The sequence below is a fragment of the Ictalurus furcatus genome, chromosome 17, assembly GCF_023375685.1.
Source record: "Ictalurus furcatus strain D&B chromosome 17, Billie_1.0, whole genome shotgun sequence".
Taxonomy (NCBI): Eukaryota; Metazoa; Chordata; class Actinopteri; order Siluriformes; family Ictaluridae; genus Ictalurus; species Ictalurus furcatus.
Window position 1 is genome coordinate 11,110,295 of NC_071271.1, and position 15,350 is coordinate 11,125,644.

Consider the following 15,350-nt stretch of genomic DNA (forward strand, 5'->3'; position numbering starts at 1 on the left):
TCAAGGTTTGATGTTTCGCACCTGCTGAGATGCTTTTCTGCTCACCATGGTTGTAAAGATTGCTTGTTTGAGTCACTATAGACTTCCTGTCAGCTCAGACCAGTCTGATCATTCTCCTCTGATCTGACTCATCAACAAGGTGTTTCAGCCTGCAGACCCTCTGCACACAATAATGTTGGTTTTTTTTTTTGCACAATTGTGTAAATTCTTGAGACTGTGTGAAAATCCCAGAAGATTGGCAGTTTTATGAAATACTCAAAGCAGCCCATCTGATACCAACAACCATACCATGGTTAAAGTCACATTTTTCCCCATTCTGATGTTTAATGTTAACAATAACTGAATCTCTTGACCTGTATATGCATGATTTTTATGCATTGTGCCGCTACCACATGATTGGCTGATTAGATAAATGCATACATGGGCAGGTGTACAAGTGTTCCTATTAAAGTGGACGGTGAGTGTATAACAGGGGTGTCCAAATTCTGTCTTGAATGGGCTCTGTCCTACACACTTGGGTCTTTAACTTGTTTTCAGTTCCTTTATAAATTTAATTTAATTTGGAGAAGGAAATCCTTAAAATCACACCTTGACCACAGTGTATTAGTCAAGATTAGTGGAAATGTTGGCAAGGTGAAGTTCAACAACACTGGAACAATATTTTTTTCCCTTTGAGACTGCCCCTCATTCTTGCCAATGTACACAAAGCCCTGCCTCCGTAATCTACAGCCGTCAGCAGAGTTCAGTTAGAGTTAGCACTAGCAAGGATTATCATGACATCTCTTTCAAGCAAAAAGGTAGGCTGTTTATTTATTAAGGGCACTGCCTTACTTCATTGTTTAGGTATAGATGGTAAATGTACCTAATGTTTGTTGTACCGCATTAGGGAAGATAACATTACCCCACAAGTATGTAAATACCTAGAGTATTATGCTAACATTGATGCGCGACCCAAATACAGTACTCAGCAGGCACTGATTTATTGCATTTGACGATTTATGTTCATTACATATCCAGGAGGAACGTCACTAAATCTGCATCCAGCTTCATCCCCTTCTCTAGTAATAAATTTCACTGTAAGAACAAGCCCAGTAGCTAGTCAGCAAGCTACTTTTTGAACATCTCATTTCAGATGTAGTTATAATAATTATAACTATAACTTTGCTGTTATAATAACCGCCACTCTTCTGGGAAGGCTTTCCACTAGTTAATTGGAGCGTGGCTGTGGGGATTTGCCCATTCAACCACAAGAGCATTGGTGAGGTTGGGCACTGATGTCAGGTGAGGAGAGGAGGCCTGGGGTGCAGTCGCCATTCCTGTTTGTCCCAAAGGTGTTCAGTGAGGTTGAGATCAAGGCTGTGTGTAGGCCACTCGAGTTCTTCCACTCCAACATTGGCAAGCCATGTCTTCATGGACCTCGCTTTGTGCACAGGGGCATTGCTGTGCTGGAACATTTTTGGGCCATGTAGTTACCCAGTGAAGGGAAATCATAATGCTATAGCATACTATACAAAGACCTCCTATACAAGTGCACGCTTCCAACAGTTTGGAGAAGACCCAGGTGTGGTATCATGATTGTCAATACCAAAAGGATACTTTGGCCACAAATAAAAGCATGAGTAAATTAATAAACAGCCAGACAAATCAATAAATACTACCCCTACACATTGATCACTTGCTGTGAATTATGATTTCGTCTGTTTTATGAATACAAATCTCTTTGTAGTTAAATATAACAGTTAAATATGGAAATAATTTATTAGAAGATTTTAAAGCATGACTTTAAATAATGCAGTGTAGCAGGTCTCCATGACTGTATAAGGACATCCCTGGTATATTAGACTTGTCATATATACACTTTAAAAAAATAATAATAATAAATTTAAGTGAGACAGACAATGTTTACATTCTCCCATCAGCAATATGTGATGCGTTTAGTTGCTGCAGATTTTACAGCAGTGTGAAATGTGACCTTTTTATATGCAAGGCAGATATAAATTCACGTATGAGCTTTACATGTTATTTTCAGGTCGCAATAAAGATAATTGACAAAACCCAACTCAACCCAACCAGTCTACAAAAGGTAAGTATCAGAACCTACCTTCATAATTGATTTGATTTGGTCTTATTTTATTCTAGTTTACATTTAATTAAATGTGACTAAATGGTCTTGTATAATACAAAAAAAAAAACTCCTTTTGTAAAAAAAAATTGCTCTTTTGTTTAAAAAAAAAAAAAAAAAAAAAAAAAATTACACTGCAAGGTCCACTTCAGAGGCTTGTTTTGTTCATACTTTTATTCAAAAGATGCTTGCACACTGCCTGTAAAAACATGACCTTTCTCATGTCATGTTTGTTGTGACTGGAAGCTCTTTTGCTTTGCTTTGTGTTGTGTTTTTACACACTGCTTTGAGGCAATCAGTACGTTTACATGGACAACAGTATTCCGATTTTAACCCGATTTAAGACAGTACTCTAAGAAACTAGAATGTAAACAGCGATTTCTGATTACCTTAATCCGACTAAAGTCATACTCGAAGTAAAGACAAATCGAATTAAGACGTGTAGATTACTCCTGTTTTAGTCGCATTATCGAAGTGTATTACAGACATGTAAACACCTTAATCACACTATTAACATCATGTGGGAGTTTTCACCACATTTTGCGACAGGACACGTAAACACACAGCAGTGGTCAACTGTTTGACGGCAAACAAGAGAGCACAGCTGTGTCCGAAAACTCGTACTTACCTACTATATAGTAGGCGAAATACATGTATATGAGCTCCTATATAGTAGGTAAGTACGCGGTTTGGGACGCAGCCCACGGCTTCAAGCAGTCGTCTGTTTGCACGTATAGCATGACAAATAATTAACTGCACTTGAAGCTTTCGTAAAATTAAAAATGAAACACCCAAAACTGTACATGGTACCATAACGAAGACAAACTGTATGTTGATGCGTGAAATTCTGGAGGGAACGTCGGACGTAATGACGTGACGTTAATCATAACATAGATCTATGTTCTATAACATGTAAAACAGGAACATGAAAGGAATAGTCTCAACATGACTAATATAAACACCTTAATTACAATATTGTCTTATTCAGAATAAGCTCAATAATTAGATTATTGCTGTCCATGTAAACGTAGTCAGTGTTTGGTGATATAATGCTGATTTATCAAGAACAGTCCAGGCTCAGCATAGTTTGCATTGTTAATCTCACCAGTTTGCATGAAATCTGGACAAATCTGGTCTATTGTGATCGGCTTTTATTGAACCTACATTAAAAAAATCTATCCATAGATAAAGTGAGCTGCACAATTAAGATAAGCACGTGTTGTGTGTTCTTATTTTCTTGAGTTTGCTTTAGTAGTGCAGTGAAAAGTCCAGCAGTGGTTGGATTTGCATAACAGGCATGCAGCTTACGTTGAGGAGTTTCCATTTAAGATTGGCACAAGTGGAACTTAAGGGCACATTAAGATATTCATGTCTAACGTCTTGGCAGGGTAACGACTCTAAGTATTCATGCACTGCCAAATATCACTCGGTGCTGTAGTCATTTCAGTACTTGTTGGACCCCTTTATATATATATTTAGTGGTGGTTGAAAGTTTGTGAACCCTTTAGAATTTTCTATATTTTTGTGTAAATATGCTAAAACATCATCAGATTTTCATGTTGCCAAGCCATAAGGCTATTGGAAAAATGTTTTGTGGACCGATGAGACCAAAATAGAACTTTTTGGTTTAAATGAGAAGGGTTATGTTTGGAGAAAGCCTTCCAACATATTCCATCTGTGAAACTTGGTGGCAGTTATCATGGTTTGGGACTGTGTTGCTGCATCTGGGCCAGGATGGCTTGCCATCAATGATGGAACAATTAAATACCAGTGAATTCTAAAAGAAAATGACAGGGTACCTGTCTATGAACTGAATCTCAAGAGAAAGTGGTTCATACAGACCCTAGAAAATGACCCTAAACACACACATCATTCTACCAAGAATGGTAAAAAAGAATAATAAAAATAAAGAATGGCCAAGTCAAAGTTCTGACCTTAATAGAAATGTTGTGGAAGGACCTGAAGCAAGCAGTTCATTGAGGAAACCCACCAACACCAGAGTTGAAGCTGTTCTGTACTGAGGAATGGGCTAAAATTCCTCCAAGATGATGTCAAGGGGGTCCCACCAGATACTGAAGGCAAAGGTTCACATACTTTTGCCACTCACAGAGATGTAATATTGAATCATTTGTGTCTCATTTATTTAATTGAGTTCTTGTTGTCTACTTTTAGGGCTGATGATGTTTAGGTCAGATTTATGCAGAAATATAGAAAATTCTAAAGGGTTCACAAACTTTCAACCACCACTGTAGTTGAACTTTCCACCAGCTCCTGGAAGTTTCACGGGTTGTGTACTTGTATCATCATGTGGACTACGTGTGTGTGACTTCCACTTTTCTGATGTGAGAATTATTGTTACCAAGGAAACCTGTTGTTGTGACCTAATTGTCAAACCTAAATATCACATCAGCAAATGTCTAATATCTTTCTAGAAAAATCATTACAAGTTTATTGAAGAGATTTTGATTGCTTTTGTGTAAAATTGAAGGAGTGTGTGCTGTGTGGTTCTGACTCTGTTCTGGCGCAGGGTGGAGCTCGGGGGGTGGTGGTGTGTGAGCTCTGCAGAGAGGTATAGTTCAGTGTGCTGCAGTAATGCTGGTTCACTGTCTCATCAGCACTATATGGCTTGATCAGAGCACACCAGATAACTAGTGCTCCTCTCCCTTTCCTTACAGCTAGTCACTTCTCTTACTTCCTCTTCTCTGTCTCAGACCACTCATCTTTCTCTTTATTTATATCTCTTTACCTGCTTGCACTTAAAGGAAATATCCACCATTTCATAGCAATATTTATAATTGAAATACGATCTTCTCTTGTGCAAATGAGATTCTATTGTGAAATTTAGAGTTGGCTTTTTGGTTTCAATATCTTTCATGGACTAGCTGATCTGTTTTCACTTTGGTGGTTTCTTACATTACCCACAAGGCCGTTGGACCACTTGCTGACGTTGGCACTAGTGAGGAATTCATCTCTGTCGAGAGAGAGTGATGCAGCAGTGCTCTTGTCCTTTAGTCTGTCCAGCTTTCTCACCTCATCTGTACATTCTCCTCAAACACACAGGTTCCAAAACATCAGCTGTCACATGAACACCACCATCAGTGCCATCATGCTTGTCATTTTGACCCATGTCTCTACCATGATTCAATGCATCATATAGCTGCACTGCATTTGTGTTTGCCGCCTCTGCTACTTCTACGTTGGATTTCTTATTAACGTGTCATTGAACGTCGCCAGAAAATGGAGACTAAGGGTGTACTCTCGCTAGGCCCAGTTGCTTTGTATCGTGCCCAAGCATGATTGTCCCCACTCCCCCGCTGGCCTGCCCTCACATTGCACTTAACGTTCCAGGCCTGAGCACGTCTACGTCATTACAATGCTACTTTTTGTTTTGAAGAAAACAGGAAGAAAAGTGCTCTCGTGCAGCGCGATGAAGTCCATCGTTGTAACTTTACTTACTTTGTCGCTTATTTGGAGTCGTCTGGGGCACGGTGACACACAGCCCTGTAACATGTCTACTAGATTTATCACTTCTGCAGCGCAGCGATTTTCACTTAATCGCACTGCACGTATTAGAAGATTATACGGCGGCAGCTGACGATGAGGCATGAATTTGCAGCTTTACTCACCGACTACAATTCCCGTTCATCAATAAGGTGAGAAACAGACCATTATGTTAAATAGAACAGTCGCATCATTGACGTCATGTTTCAAGTTCCGTGCTCGGCCACGGTTAGCGATCACATAAGATGTGTACCGTGCCCGAGTCCTACTGAACCGTGCCCGAGCCCACCTCTTCAAGTGGGTCTGGGCATGGTTCGAGGGCTCACTTTACGGAGCAATCACACTAGTCAAACAAACTCAACTTTGGGGGTCAAACAGCCTCGGGACAGTACAGACCACCTAGTGAGTACACCCTAAGAAAAGAAGTTGTTGCTTGTTTGTTTGTTTTTTTTGTTTTGTTTTGTTTTGTTTTGTTTTGTTTTGTTTTTAAAAAAAAGAGAACAGTGAAAGCTGACTGTTATCACTTATGTATTAGATTGATTATATTTTTCCCCCCTATTAAACACCTTTGTAACTGCATTAGCAATTAGCAACTATCATCCCCTGTGATGATAGTGTGGCAGTTAACCTCTAACTTCTCAGAGGAATAAAAAACTGCAGCACCCTCCAACAAATTAGCACCAGAATTACTAAGCATGCTGTGAATATTCCAATGTAAAAATATTTCATGTTTCACAGGGTGTACTTTTCCATTAATGCTCATGTTCTTTCCTTCCATAGCTATGGATGAACCAATGCTGTATTTTGATTTGATAACAGTACAAATGTAACATTTGAAATACCCAATGTTACCTTTATCTCGATTCATTTTGTTTCTATTCTGAAGATCTCGCATCGGTAACACTTTTATGTCATTTTTTTTTTTTTTTAACTCTGAGGTCATGGAGATCTCACTGTTGTAAATATTTTAAATGGTTCAGTTCAACCCAAACAGAAATTATGGGTTAATGCCCATTTCTCCCTGTTCTTTTTCCACTGGTTCTTTCCTCTGTCTATTTCCAACTCTCCATCAATCGGTTATTTGCTCTCTTTTCCACTCACTCACCCAGAGACATGCAGTCCAGTCCCTACCACAGGGAAAGTGCTGCATCTGTAGAAAGTATTGAATGACTAAAGAGAGGGAGTTGTGTTCATTTATCTTTACAAAGCTGCTGTATTATATTTACCATGAAAGTATACTGTCTCTTGTGAATACCAGATCTGAAGCAGGTACAGTGGACAATCCGTGTCTTTACTCTCGTGAACAGTCAATCCCCAGCCCTACCCTAACACAGGCTATTTAACTAATGACTTTTTTTTTTTATTTTTATGAGCCACGATTGACGACCAGTTTTATACTCTAATGCATAATAAATAAATTAAGTAAAGTACCTTAGTAGGCCCTTTGCTTTGAGGATTTATACGTGCCTTCCCTTACTCACATGGCCAATGCATTAGATAATGCTCCTCACTGTCGAAGCGTATCGATTAAGACTAAGCCCCATTTAACTGATCTGGCAATGGAATACTGTGTAATCTGAGAGGTGCCTTGACCACAGGACTGGATGTGAGCCATCAGCCTATTCTCTACTCCCCTTTCTCTACTAGGCCTTTCATCCAATTTAGGTGTAAGACCCAATCAGATGACCACAGTCTTTTTCCCAGTAGTCAGATTTCTGCTAGGTCTTAGGAGACAAGATTGTTACATACTGGACAGAGTAATGAATAATGCTGTTTTTTGGACCATAGGAATGCTGCTTTAAAAATCTAGGGGGGAGCTTTGGGAGGCCACTAGGGTGAAGGACGATAGGGGGTTGGGTATCCTTCATTCAAGTTCCTGCCGCCAGGAGCTACATTCCAGACAGGCAAACAATGGGGGCATCCGAACCCAGAGGGGGTGGGGACCTCCAAGAGGCTGTGACATAGGAACAAGATACAGAGGAAGCAAGCTGCCATGGAAGACACTGAGACACCAAATGTGATATTTGTTTGAATATATGAACATGATTATGAATGCATCTAAATCTTGATAGACTGGACTTGCTACTGGTTTAGGTGCTGTTCAGTTAATGATGTCTCATTTCTGATTAAAGCGTGTTAAAATGTGGGAGAAACGGGGGGACTGGTTCACTGGAACCAAGAGGGTTTTTTTTATTTGCTTGTTTTTTAATTAAATTTATAAATAAACAAAAGATTATATATATTTTTTAAAAAATAAATAATCCTTTTGATTATTAACAGATAATGCCCTTATGATCACAGCAGAGATTATTTTATGATTAAAATCTTGCTATTTAAATATTAAGCACATCAGGCAAATAAGTACATCGTGTCTATTTATTGGAGCTATTTGCCTTTTTTTATTACACTTTATTTCCCATTATTGTGACTGACAATTTATCAATAATTCAATTAACAAATACACAAATATTACAATAATATAAAGGATAGTTCTCTATACTGCTGTGACATAGACCTATAACAATTATTACATAATCACCTAATCACAAATATATGAGCTGCTTGTTTGCGATTTAATAATTAGTTTCCACAACCATATATTTCTATACCCAGTTTAATAGGAACATCTGTACCCCTGCTCAGTCGTATACTTATGCAGACAGCCAATCATGTGGCAGCAGCGCAATACATAAAATCATGCGTATAGCATTTATGTTCACGCCAAACATCAGAATGCGGGAAATTATAGCAAATGACAAATATATGACTATTCGCTTCACCGAATTTACAGACCAGAAAACGCATGCGTGTTTGCATCCCCAGGTATAAATATAGTCATATACTGTGTTGCAGCTCATGACATGTTTTCAAGCTTGTGTGTTTTTCTACATTAGTGTATACTGAAATGTATATGCGGTGTTTTAAAGCATATGCAGTTTAACTGTTCCGGAGGCAGGCAGTCGAGAGTTAGCTCAAGAGGGGCACGGGAACAAAAATATTCTGCTTTGCCCTTGACAAGTCCTAAGAGAAGGAAAAAAGCGATACATCCTTATAAGCTGCTTTGTGTAAATCCTTAATGCTACTGGAAGGTGGAAGGGGAAAAACACAACAAGGCATTCAGCTCAGGGCTTGATTAGTCATGCCTCGCTGTAACCTGGGTTGGGGGGATTGTCAGTCAAAGTAAAGAGAGAGATAGAAATAGAATCTCTGTCCTCCTCTGCCCCATACTGGTGAAGCATAATGAGATAGGGAGATGGTGGAACAGAGAAACAGAGCGACAACAGACAGAGACAAGGCTGGCCGTAATCTTGGGTCACCATAGTAACAGTGACATGTTGTTAGTGTCTGGGAAATGAACCAGGAAGTCCTATCTTTAAGCGACAGAAAAAGAGGAAGGCTGTGCAAATAGAGAAAGAAAGAGAGGGAGGAGTCGTGGCCTAGCGGGTTTATTATCTTTAGTGCTCAGGTGACCAGCTAATGAGCTTGTCTCTGCAGTTCAATTGTTGCCAGTCCCTGTAGATGATGTGCGTCTGTATGTGTTTGTAGAGGAAGTGTGAGGAAGGCATCATGAGGACATGGAGTTGGTGTTGCTCTGAGTTATCACCACCAACTCTGAACTCAACAAATGTTCATAACCGATATTATTCATTTTAATGATGTCATATTGTATTTTATGCACTGCTTGTTGTTCATGCTAGTGATCCTTTCAACATTGTTAACCATTGGGTAACTGGGATACCGTGTCTCTCACAATAATGTGTGTATGTGTGAGGGAGAGCTGACACAAGCAGATGAGTGAATGCGGTGTTTTGTAAAGACTTTCACACTAATGGTTGACATGGAATCATCAATCAATCCATCCATCCATCCATTTTCCATACCACTTATCCTACACAGGGTCGCAGGCGAGCCTGGAGCCTATCCCACGGAACTCTGGGCACGAGGCAGGGGACATCCGGGACGGGGTGCCAACCCATCACAGGGCACGATCACTCACACATTCACACACTACGGACAATTTGGAGATACCATGTCTTTGGACCGAGAAAACCAGAGTACCCAGTACCTAGTATCCAGAAGAACCCCCCCCCAAAAAAGCACGGGGAGAACATGCAAACGCCACACGCAGGGTGGTAGTGGGATTCAAACCCCCAAAAACGGAGGAGCTTTGTTTGAGTGTTTGAAATTATCTGCCAATAGGACAAGATAATTTCAAAATGAGTACACATAAAAATTTAACAATTACTATTTGTGTTACTGTAATCTGAAAAAGAGATAAATGGATCAATTGTCCCATGTTCAAGATATACTCACTTGCTAAGATTTCTCTCTTTTCTTGGTTGATGTTGTAATAGATTTTCTCACAGCCATTCATTAAGCTGAGTATCTGGCACAAATGACCGTGTTGGATGACGTTCCAAAATTGTTATAGTTTAAAAATTCTGAACCTGTTCCTACACTCTTGCATATTTCACACCACAACATGTGCACAAAGTCGAACATTCACCACATTTATACCACAGTGCTGTTGAATACTTGAATCTGATTGGTCAGAGGGTGTTGATTTAATTTAGCTCTGCAGCTTTGACAGTAGTGCTGATTGTAATTCAAACCACTAGGTTTATATTAATGTGCTCTAATACGTTATCGTTTCTATAGTAACAACTCTTTCACAGAGGCTTGTATTGAAGGTTACACGACACAATCTACAATTTATAATAAACTACAGGTGCAAAACAATTAGAATATTGTGGAAAAGTTAAGTTTTTTACGTAATTTAATTCAACAAGTGGAACTTTCATATATTCTGGATTCGTTACACATAAAGTGAAATATTTCAAGCCTTTTTTTTTGTTTGTTTTCATTTTGTTGATTACGGTTTACAGCTCATGGAAATCAAAAATCCAGTATCTCAAAATATCAGAATAAAGAATTTATAATACAGAAATGTCAACCTTCTGAAAAGTATGTTGATGTATGCACTCAATATTTGGTCGGGGCTCCTTTTGCACAAATTACTGCATCAGTGCGGCGTGGCATGTAGGAAATCGGCCTGTGGCACTGCTGAGGTGTTCTGGAAGCCCAGGTTGCTGTGATAGCGACCTTCAGCTCATCTGTATTGTTGGGTCTGGTGTATCTCATAGATTCTCTATGGGGTTCAGGTCAGGCGAGTTGGCTGGCCAATCAAGCACAGTAATACCATGCTCAGCAAACCAGTTACTAATAGTTTTGGCACTGTGGGCAGGTACCAAGTCCTGCTGGAAAAGGAAATCAGCATCTCCATAAAGCTTGTCAACAGATGGAAGCATGAAGTGCTCTAAAATCTCCTGGTAGATGCTGCATCGACTCTCGACTTCAGAAAACACAGTGGACCAACACCAGCAGATGACATGGCCCCTCAAATCATCACTGACTGTGGAAACTTCACACTGGACTTAAAGCAACTTGGGTTCTGTGCCTCTCCACTCTTCCTCCAGACTCTGGGACCTTGATTTCCAAATGAAATGCAACATTTACTTTCATCTTCCCCATGACTGGGGTTGTGTGTACTGAACCAGACTGAGAGATTAAAGGCTCAGGAAACCTTTGCAGGTGTTTTGAGTTAATTAGCCGATTAGAGCTTTTATCAGGTCGACATTTCTGTATTATAAAATTCTTTATTCTTATATTTTGATATACCGGATTTTTGATTTCTGTGAGCTACAAGCTATAATCATCAAGATTAAAACAAAAAAAGGCTATGAACTATTGCACTTCGTGTGTATTGAATCTAGAATATATGAAAGTTCCCTTTATTCAATTCAATTGTGGGGGGAATTAACTTTTCCATGATATTCAGATTTTTTGAGATGCACCTGTATTGATGACTCCATGACTTTGTTTCCACAAGCTGCAGTCTTTTAACTTTAAGAGCAAGAAAAAAAAAGACGCACCAGTCAGGGAATAACTGTTTATAGCTGCTATATGTAAATGAAAACAGGAACTAAGATGTCACATCGACGTTCCATAGCATTAAATATAACTATGAACATGATCACCCCACCCTGCCGTGGATTATTTTCCTACCAGAGCACGCCCTGTCGTGTATTATTTCTTGTTTATTATTGTATGTTCATTTAAATTTAAGATCAAACAATACATACAATAGAAGCAATTAAGCACAAATTAGTTTCTGCTGATAAAATATTTTAATTGCACGTTGTATTAAGGAGTAGTATTTCTAGTCTTCCAAGCTTGAGACTGAAGTGTTTGAGTCCTTCTTTTTTTTTTAAACAGTATAGTGGTATGATGATTACAATCTTTTATCTCTCTGAGATGTAAATAAGGAACAGACCTGCTCAGATACCGGTTTTGTCAGGTTAGAGTGTGGGCATAAGAAACGGGGATGATGTATGTGATCTGAAGCATGGAACATTAGTTCATTCATGATTCGTGCTATTTTCAGTAGAGAAATATTTCATCGTGGACAGAGTAACATAATCCATTGCTGGACATCGTGCCTGGAAAAGCAGTTCTTTAATATTTCTAGAGAGTGCCGATGGTAAATCGATAAAGCACCACTAATATTTACAACAATTCATGAGACACTTTTTCTTTTCCCTCCCTCTTCTTCTCTGTGTGTTCACCAGGCTTGAATGCTAAGCCTTAAGTCATGTGAGCTCATGAGTTCTTCCTCATTCTAATGATTACTCTCCTGGTTCTTTGCAACCTGTGATGATAGCTGTTTTATGAAGATACTTTAGGTGGACATCCTAGGGCTTGACTTGCTGACTATTATGTATTTATTTGAACTGATTTGAATTTGAAAAATCTCTCTCAAGTATTTCTCAAATTTGTTATCTACCTCATCTGTTGTGTACTGTAGATGTGATTACTATAGACCAAAATTGCTACATATATTTATTTGTAATGAGAAAACAATGGACATTCTCTTTGCCATAGATATCAATTATAATGAAAGTGTAAGGGGATTTGTTGGGGCAGGAAATAAACCTTTATGTGAAGTTCGGTAAAGCGTACAAATAACTTGTATATTTTCTCTTCTCAGTATTATGGACACTTATTTCTCTCATTCTGTCTGTCTCACTCCCTGGATGACTTTGTGTGTTTGGAAACAATGAGCACTAACAATACCAAATGGCCTTTCAGCTATCAGCACATTCCTTTCAGTCTGTCTTGTTTTCGCTCTCTCTCTTTCATTACTCTCTCTCTCTCTCTCTCTCTCTCTCTCTCTCTCTCTCTAACTCTCTTGTCTTGACACTTCTATTCTGGAGAGAGGGTTGCTGGGAAAGGAGCGTGGACACCTCTGACTCAGAGGTGTATTACCTCAAGACTCAGAGACAGTGCGATCAGTCAAGTCTATCCCATGTTAAGTCAATATTTATCGCCATTCTGTCCATATGCACGTGGGATGTCATTGATTCATTTTCATGTCCCCAGAACCCCAGTGCAAAATACACAATATCATAAACATAATATGACTCAAGAGTACCTTCAATAGTAGAGTAGTTTTTATATTTCCTATGTTTTTGCCATATTGCTATCTTGTTCCATTCTGCATAACGTTTTTTTTTTTTTTTAAAAATGAACATTATTTTATTTGTTGTTATTTGTCTTTTCTTTATCACTGCATATTTTAATGATTTTGAGCAAGACAAGACAGAGGTTCAGTACATAAGAGTGCATAATAAGCGATTAGCGCTCTGGCATTGCACCCAGAGCCACCGCCTTTGTTCCGCTCTTTATGGTGCTATCTTTGGGAGTTTTTCACTCTGGTTTGATCCATCATTGGTGGTCCTACACATAAAGCAGTCCTTTCTGGATTTTGCGATGGCAGAAATTAACGCAAAGTCAAGCAAAACTCGGCAATATTCTGAAGAGCTTGCAATTTTTCAAAATTACCGCAGATTTTCCACAGATTTGGGCCAAGCTGCATCATGTGACGTCATCACAACATGCATTCAGCCAAAGCCTTCTTCGGTTCACCTTTGTCGAACATGAGTACAGTGAAAAGGCCTCATTTACCAACAAACATCACTGTGAAAGACCATGCAAAATAATTTCCTGCAATTGCAATTTCACCAATTTAGGTCGTTTTCTGCAAAAAAGCACAGAAAACTCTAAAGCCAGAGCAAAATCAAGTTTTTTTGGATGCAACAATAACAGAAAAAACTCCCCAAAATACTCTACAGACTGATAAAGACATGAACTTGTACCTCAGAATTGCTGCTGTAATCGTCAAGGCTGTCCTTTGCTTATCCCAGGAATCCTACATGCTCAAACTGAACATCAGTTTAACACACTTGGCACTGTTTGACTTTATCATATACAGTTGTAGAAGAGTAATGATTTTAAATCACACCATCTGGTTTAACCTAGAAGACGAATGGTTCCTTTTTGAATCTGGTTCCTCTTAAGAGTTCTTCCTCATGCCGCCCCAGGATGTTTCTCCATGTTACTGTCATCTCTGGCTTGTTCACTGAGGATCTAAATTTGCATCTGGATTTCTGTAAAGCTGCTTTGTGACTATATGTATTGTCTGAATGGGACTGAATTAAATGAAGGATCTTGCACCTTTTGTAACAAGTCAACTTGTTTTCTAATAAAATTACGCAGTTTGCTTAATTCTTTATTCTTTTTTTCCTGCAGCTTTTTCGAGAGGTACGGATTATGAAGAGCCTCAACCACCCAAACATAGGTGAGTCGTTTCAAGCACGTATCTCCACTATGAAACCCCCTCCTCATTTCATCCTCCAAGCTGTCACTCTGGCCCAAGCATATAAGACTGCAGTGATTTATTACACCTACAACAGATGAGGTACTGTGTACATGAGGCAGAGTACATGAGTATGTGAGATCTGGACAGTCTCCTTTGTCTCCCGTGTGGCCCTTCTCAAAAGCACGTGTGTACTATACAGCATGTTCAGTGTACGGGGTTTCCTCTTCTTCCTTGATACACAGATGCTTACGCAAACACACACACACACACACACCATCAAAGACCTTCATCAGTCTATTGATGAAAAAAATAAAGTGATTATAGTTATCACTGAAGTGATACAGTTATTAGCCTGTTTGGCTCGTTCTTTGAGTTTAATGAGTTGTACATATTTGAATAATGAGCCTATTAGAATTGTTGGGTTATGTTAATGAAATAAATTTGTGGGCGACTGTGGAATATAAATTACAGTTTAAAGAAGTTTAAGAAACCTTGTGGTGTACAGTAAACAAAAATAAATAAAATAAAATAAATAGTATAAACAATCATAAATTGTAATGAATCATTTAAATATGGATCAGTCATAGTTCATATTCTCATGACTATGAAGCTGTAATTATGAGCATGAGCAGAAAATTCACCACATGAAATACTCCTACTGTGTGGCGTGTACAGCAGGTTAGTCCCCGATGATAAACGTCTAAACAATGTGCATATGCAGGACTTAACCTGTTTTGTGTATGTGTTGTAATCTGCCCCATTCCGCACACTGCTCTGAGAGGTGATCTATTGCTTACAGTACAGTCGGATTGTTTCTTTATGAATGGTGTGCACACTTTATGAATGAAGTGGATCAAACCTACTTAAAAGGATACCTGATTACAGGAAAAACTTGACTAGCTTCTTATTAAACACCTTCCGCTTGATGAATAGTCTGAAAGATGAGACCGGGATTTTCTGAATTGATTCTGAATCTCCCTTTCAATTCTGTGCTGTTGTTTTTTCCGT

At 38.9% G+C, this 15,350-nt stretch overlaps 1 protein-coding gene across 6 annotated transcripts in view; it reads left to right on the forward strand.

Moving 5' to 3' along the window:
- Positions 1–15,350, forward strand: part of mark4b (MAP/microtubule affinity-regulating kinase 4b) — a 41,973-nt gene that overhangs the window by 14,357 nt on the left and 12,266 nt on the right. For all 6 annotated transcript variants that reach the window (XR_008388299.1, XM_053647604.1, XM_053647602.1 and 3 more), the window contains 2 exons: positions 2,030–2,083; positions 14,273–14,321. Coding sequence is in view for 5 of the 6 variants with exons in the window: in XM_053647604.1 (XP_053503579.1) it covers positions 2,030–2,083; positions 14,273–14,321 (103 nt within the window). In the remaining variant the exon portion in view is untranslated. The remainder of the gene's footprint in view (positions 1–2,029; positions 2,084–14,272; positions 14,322–15,350) is intronic.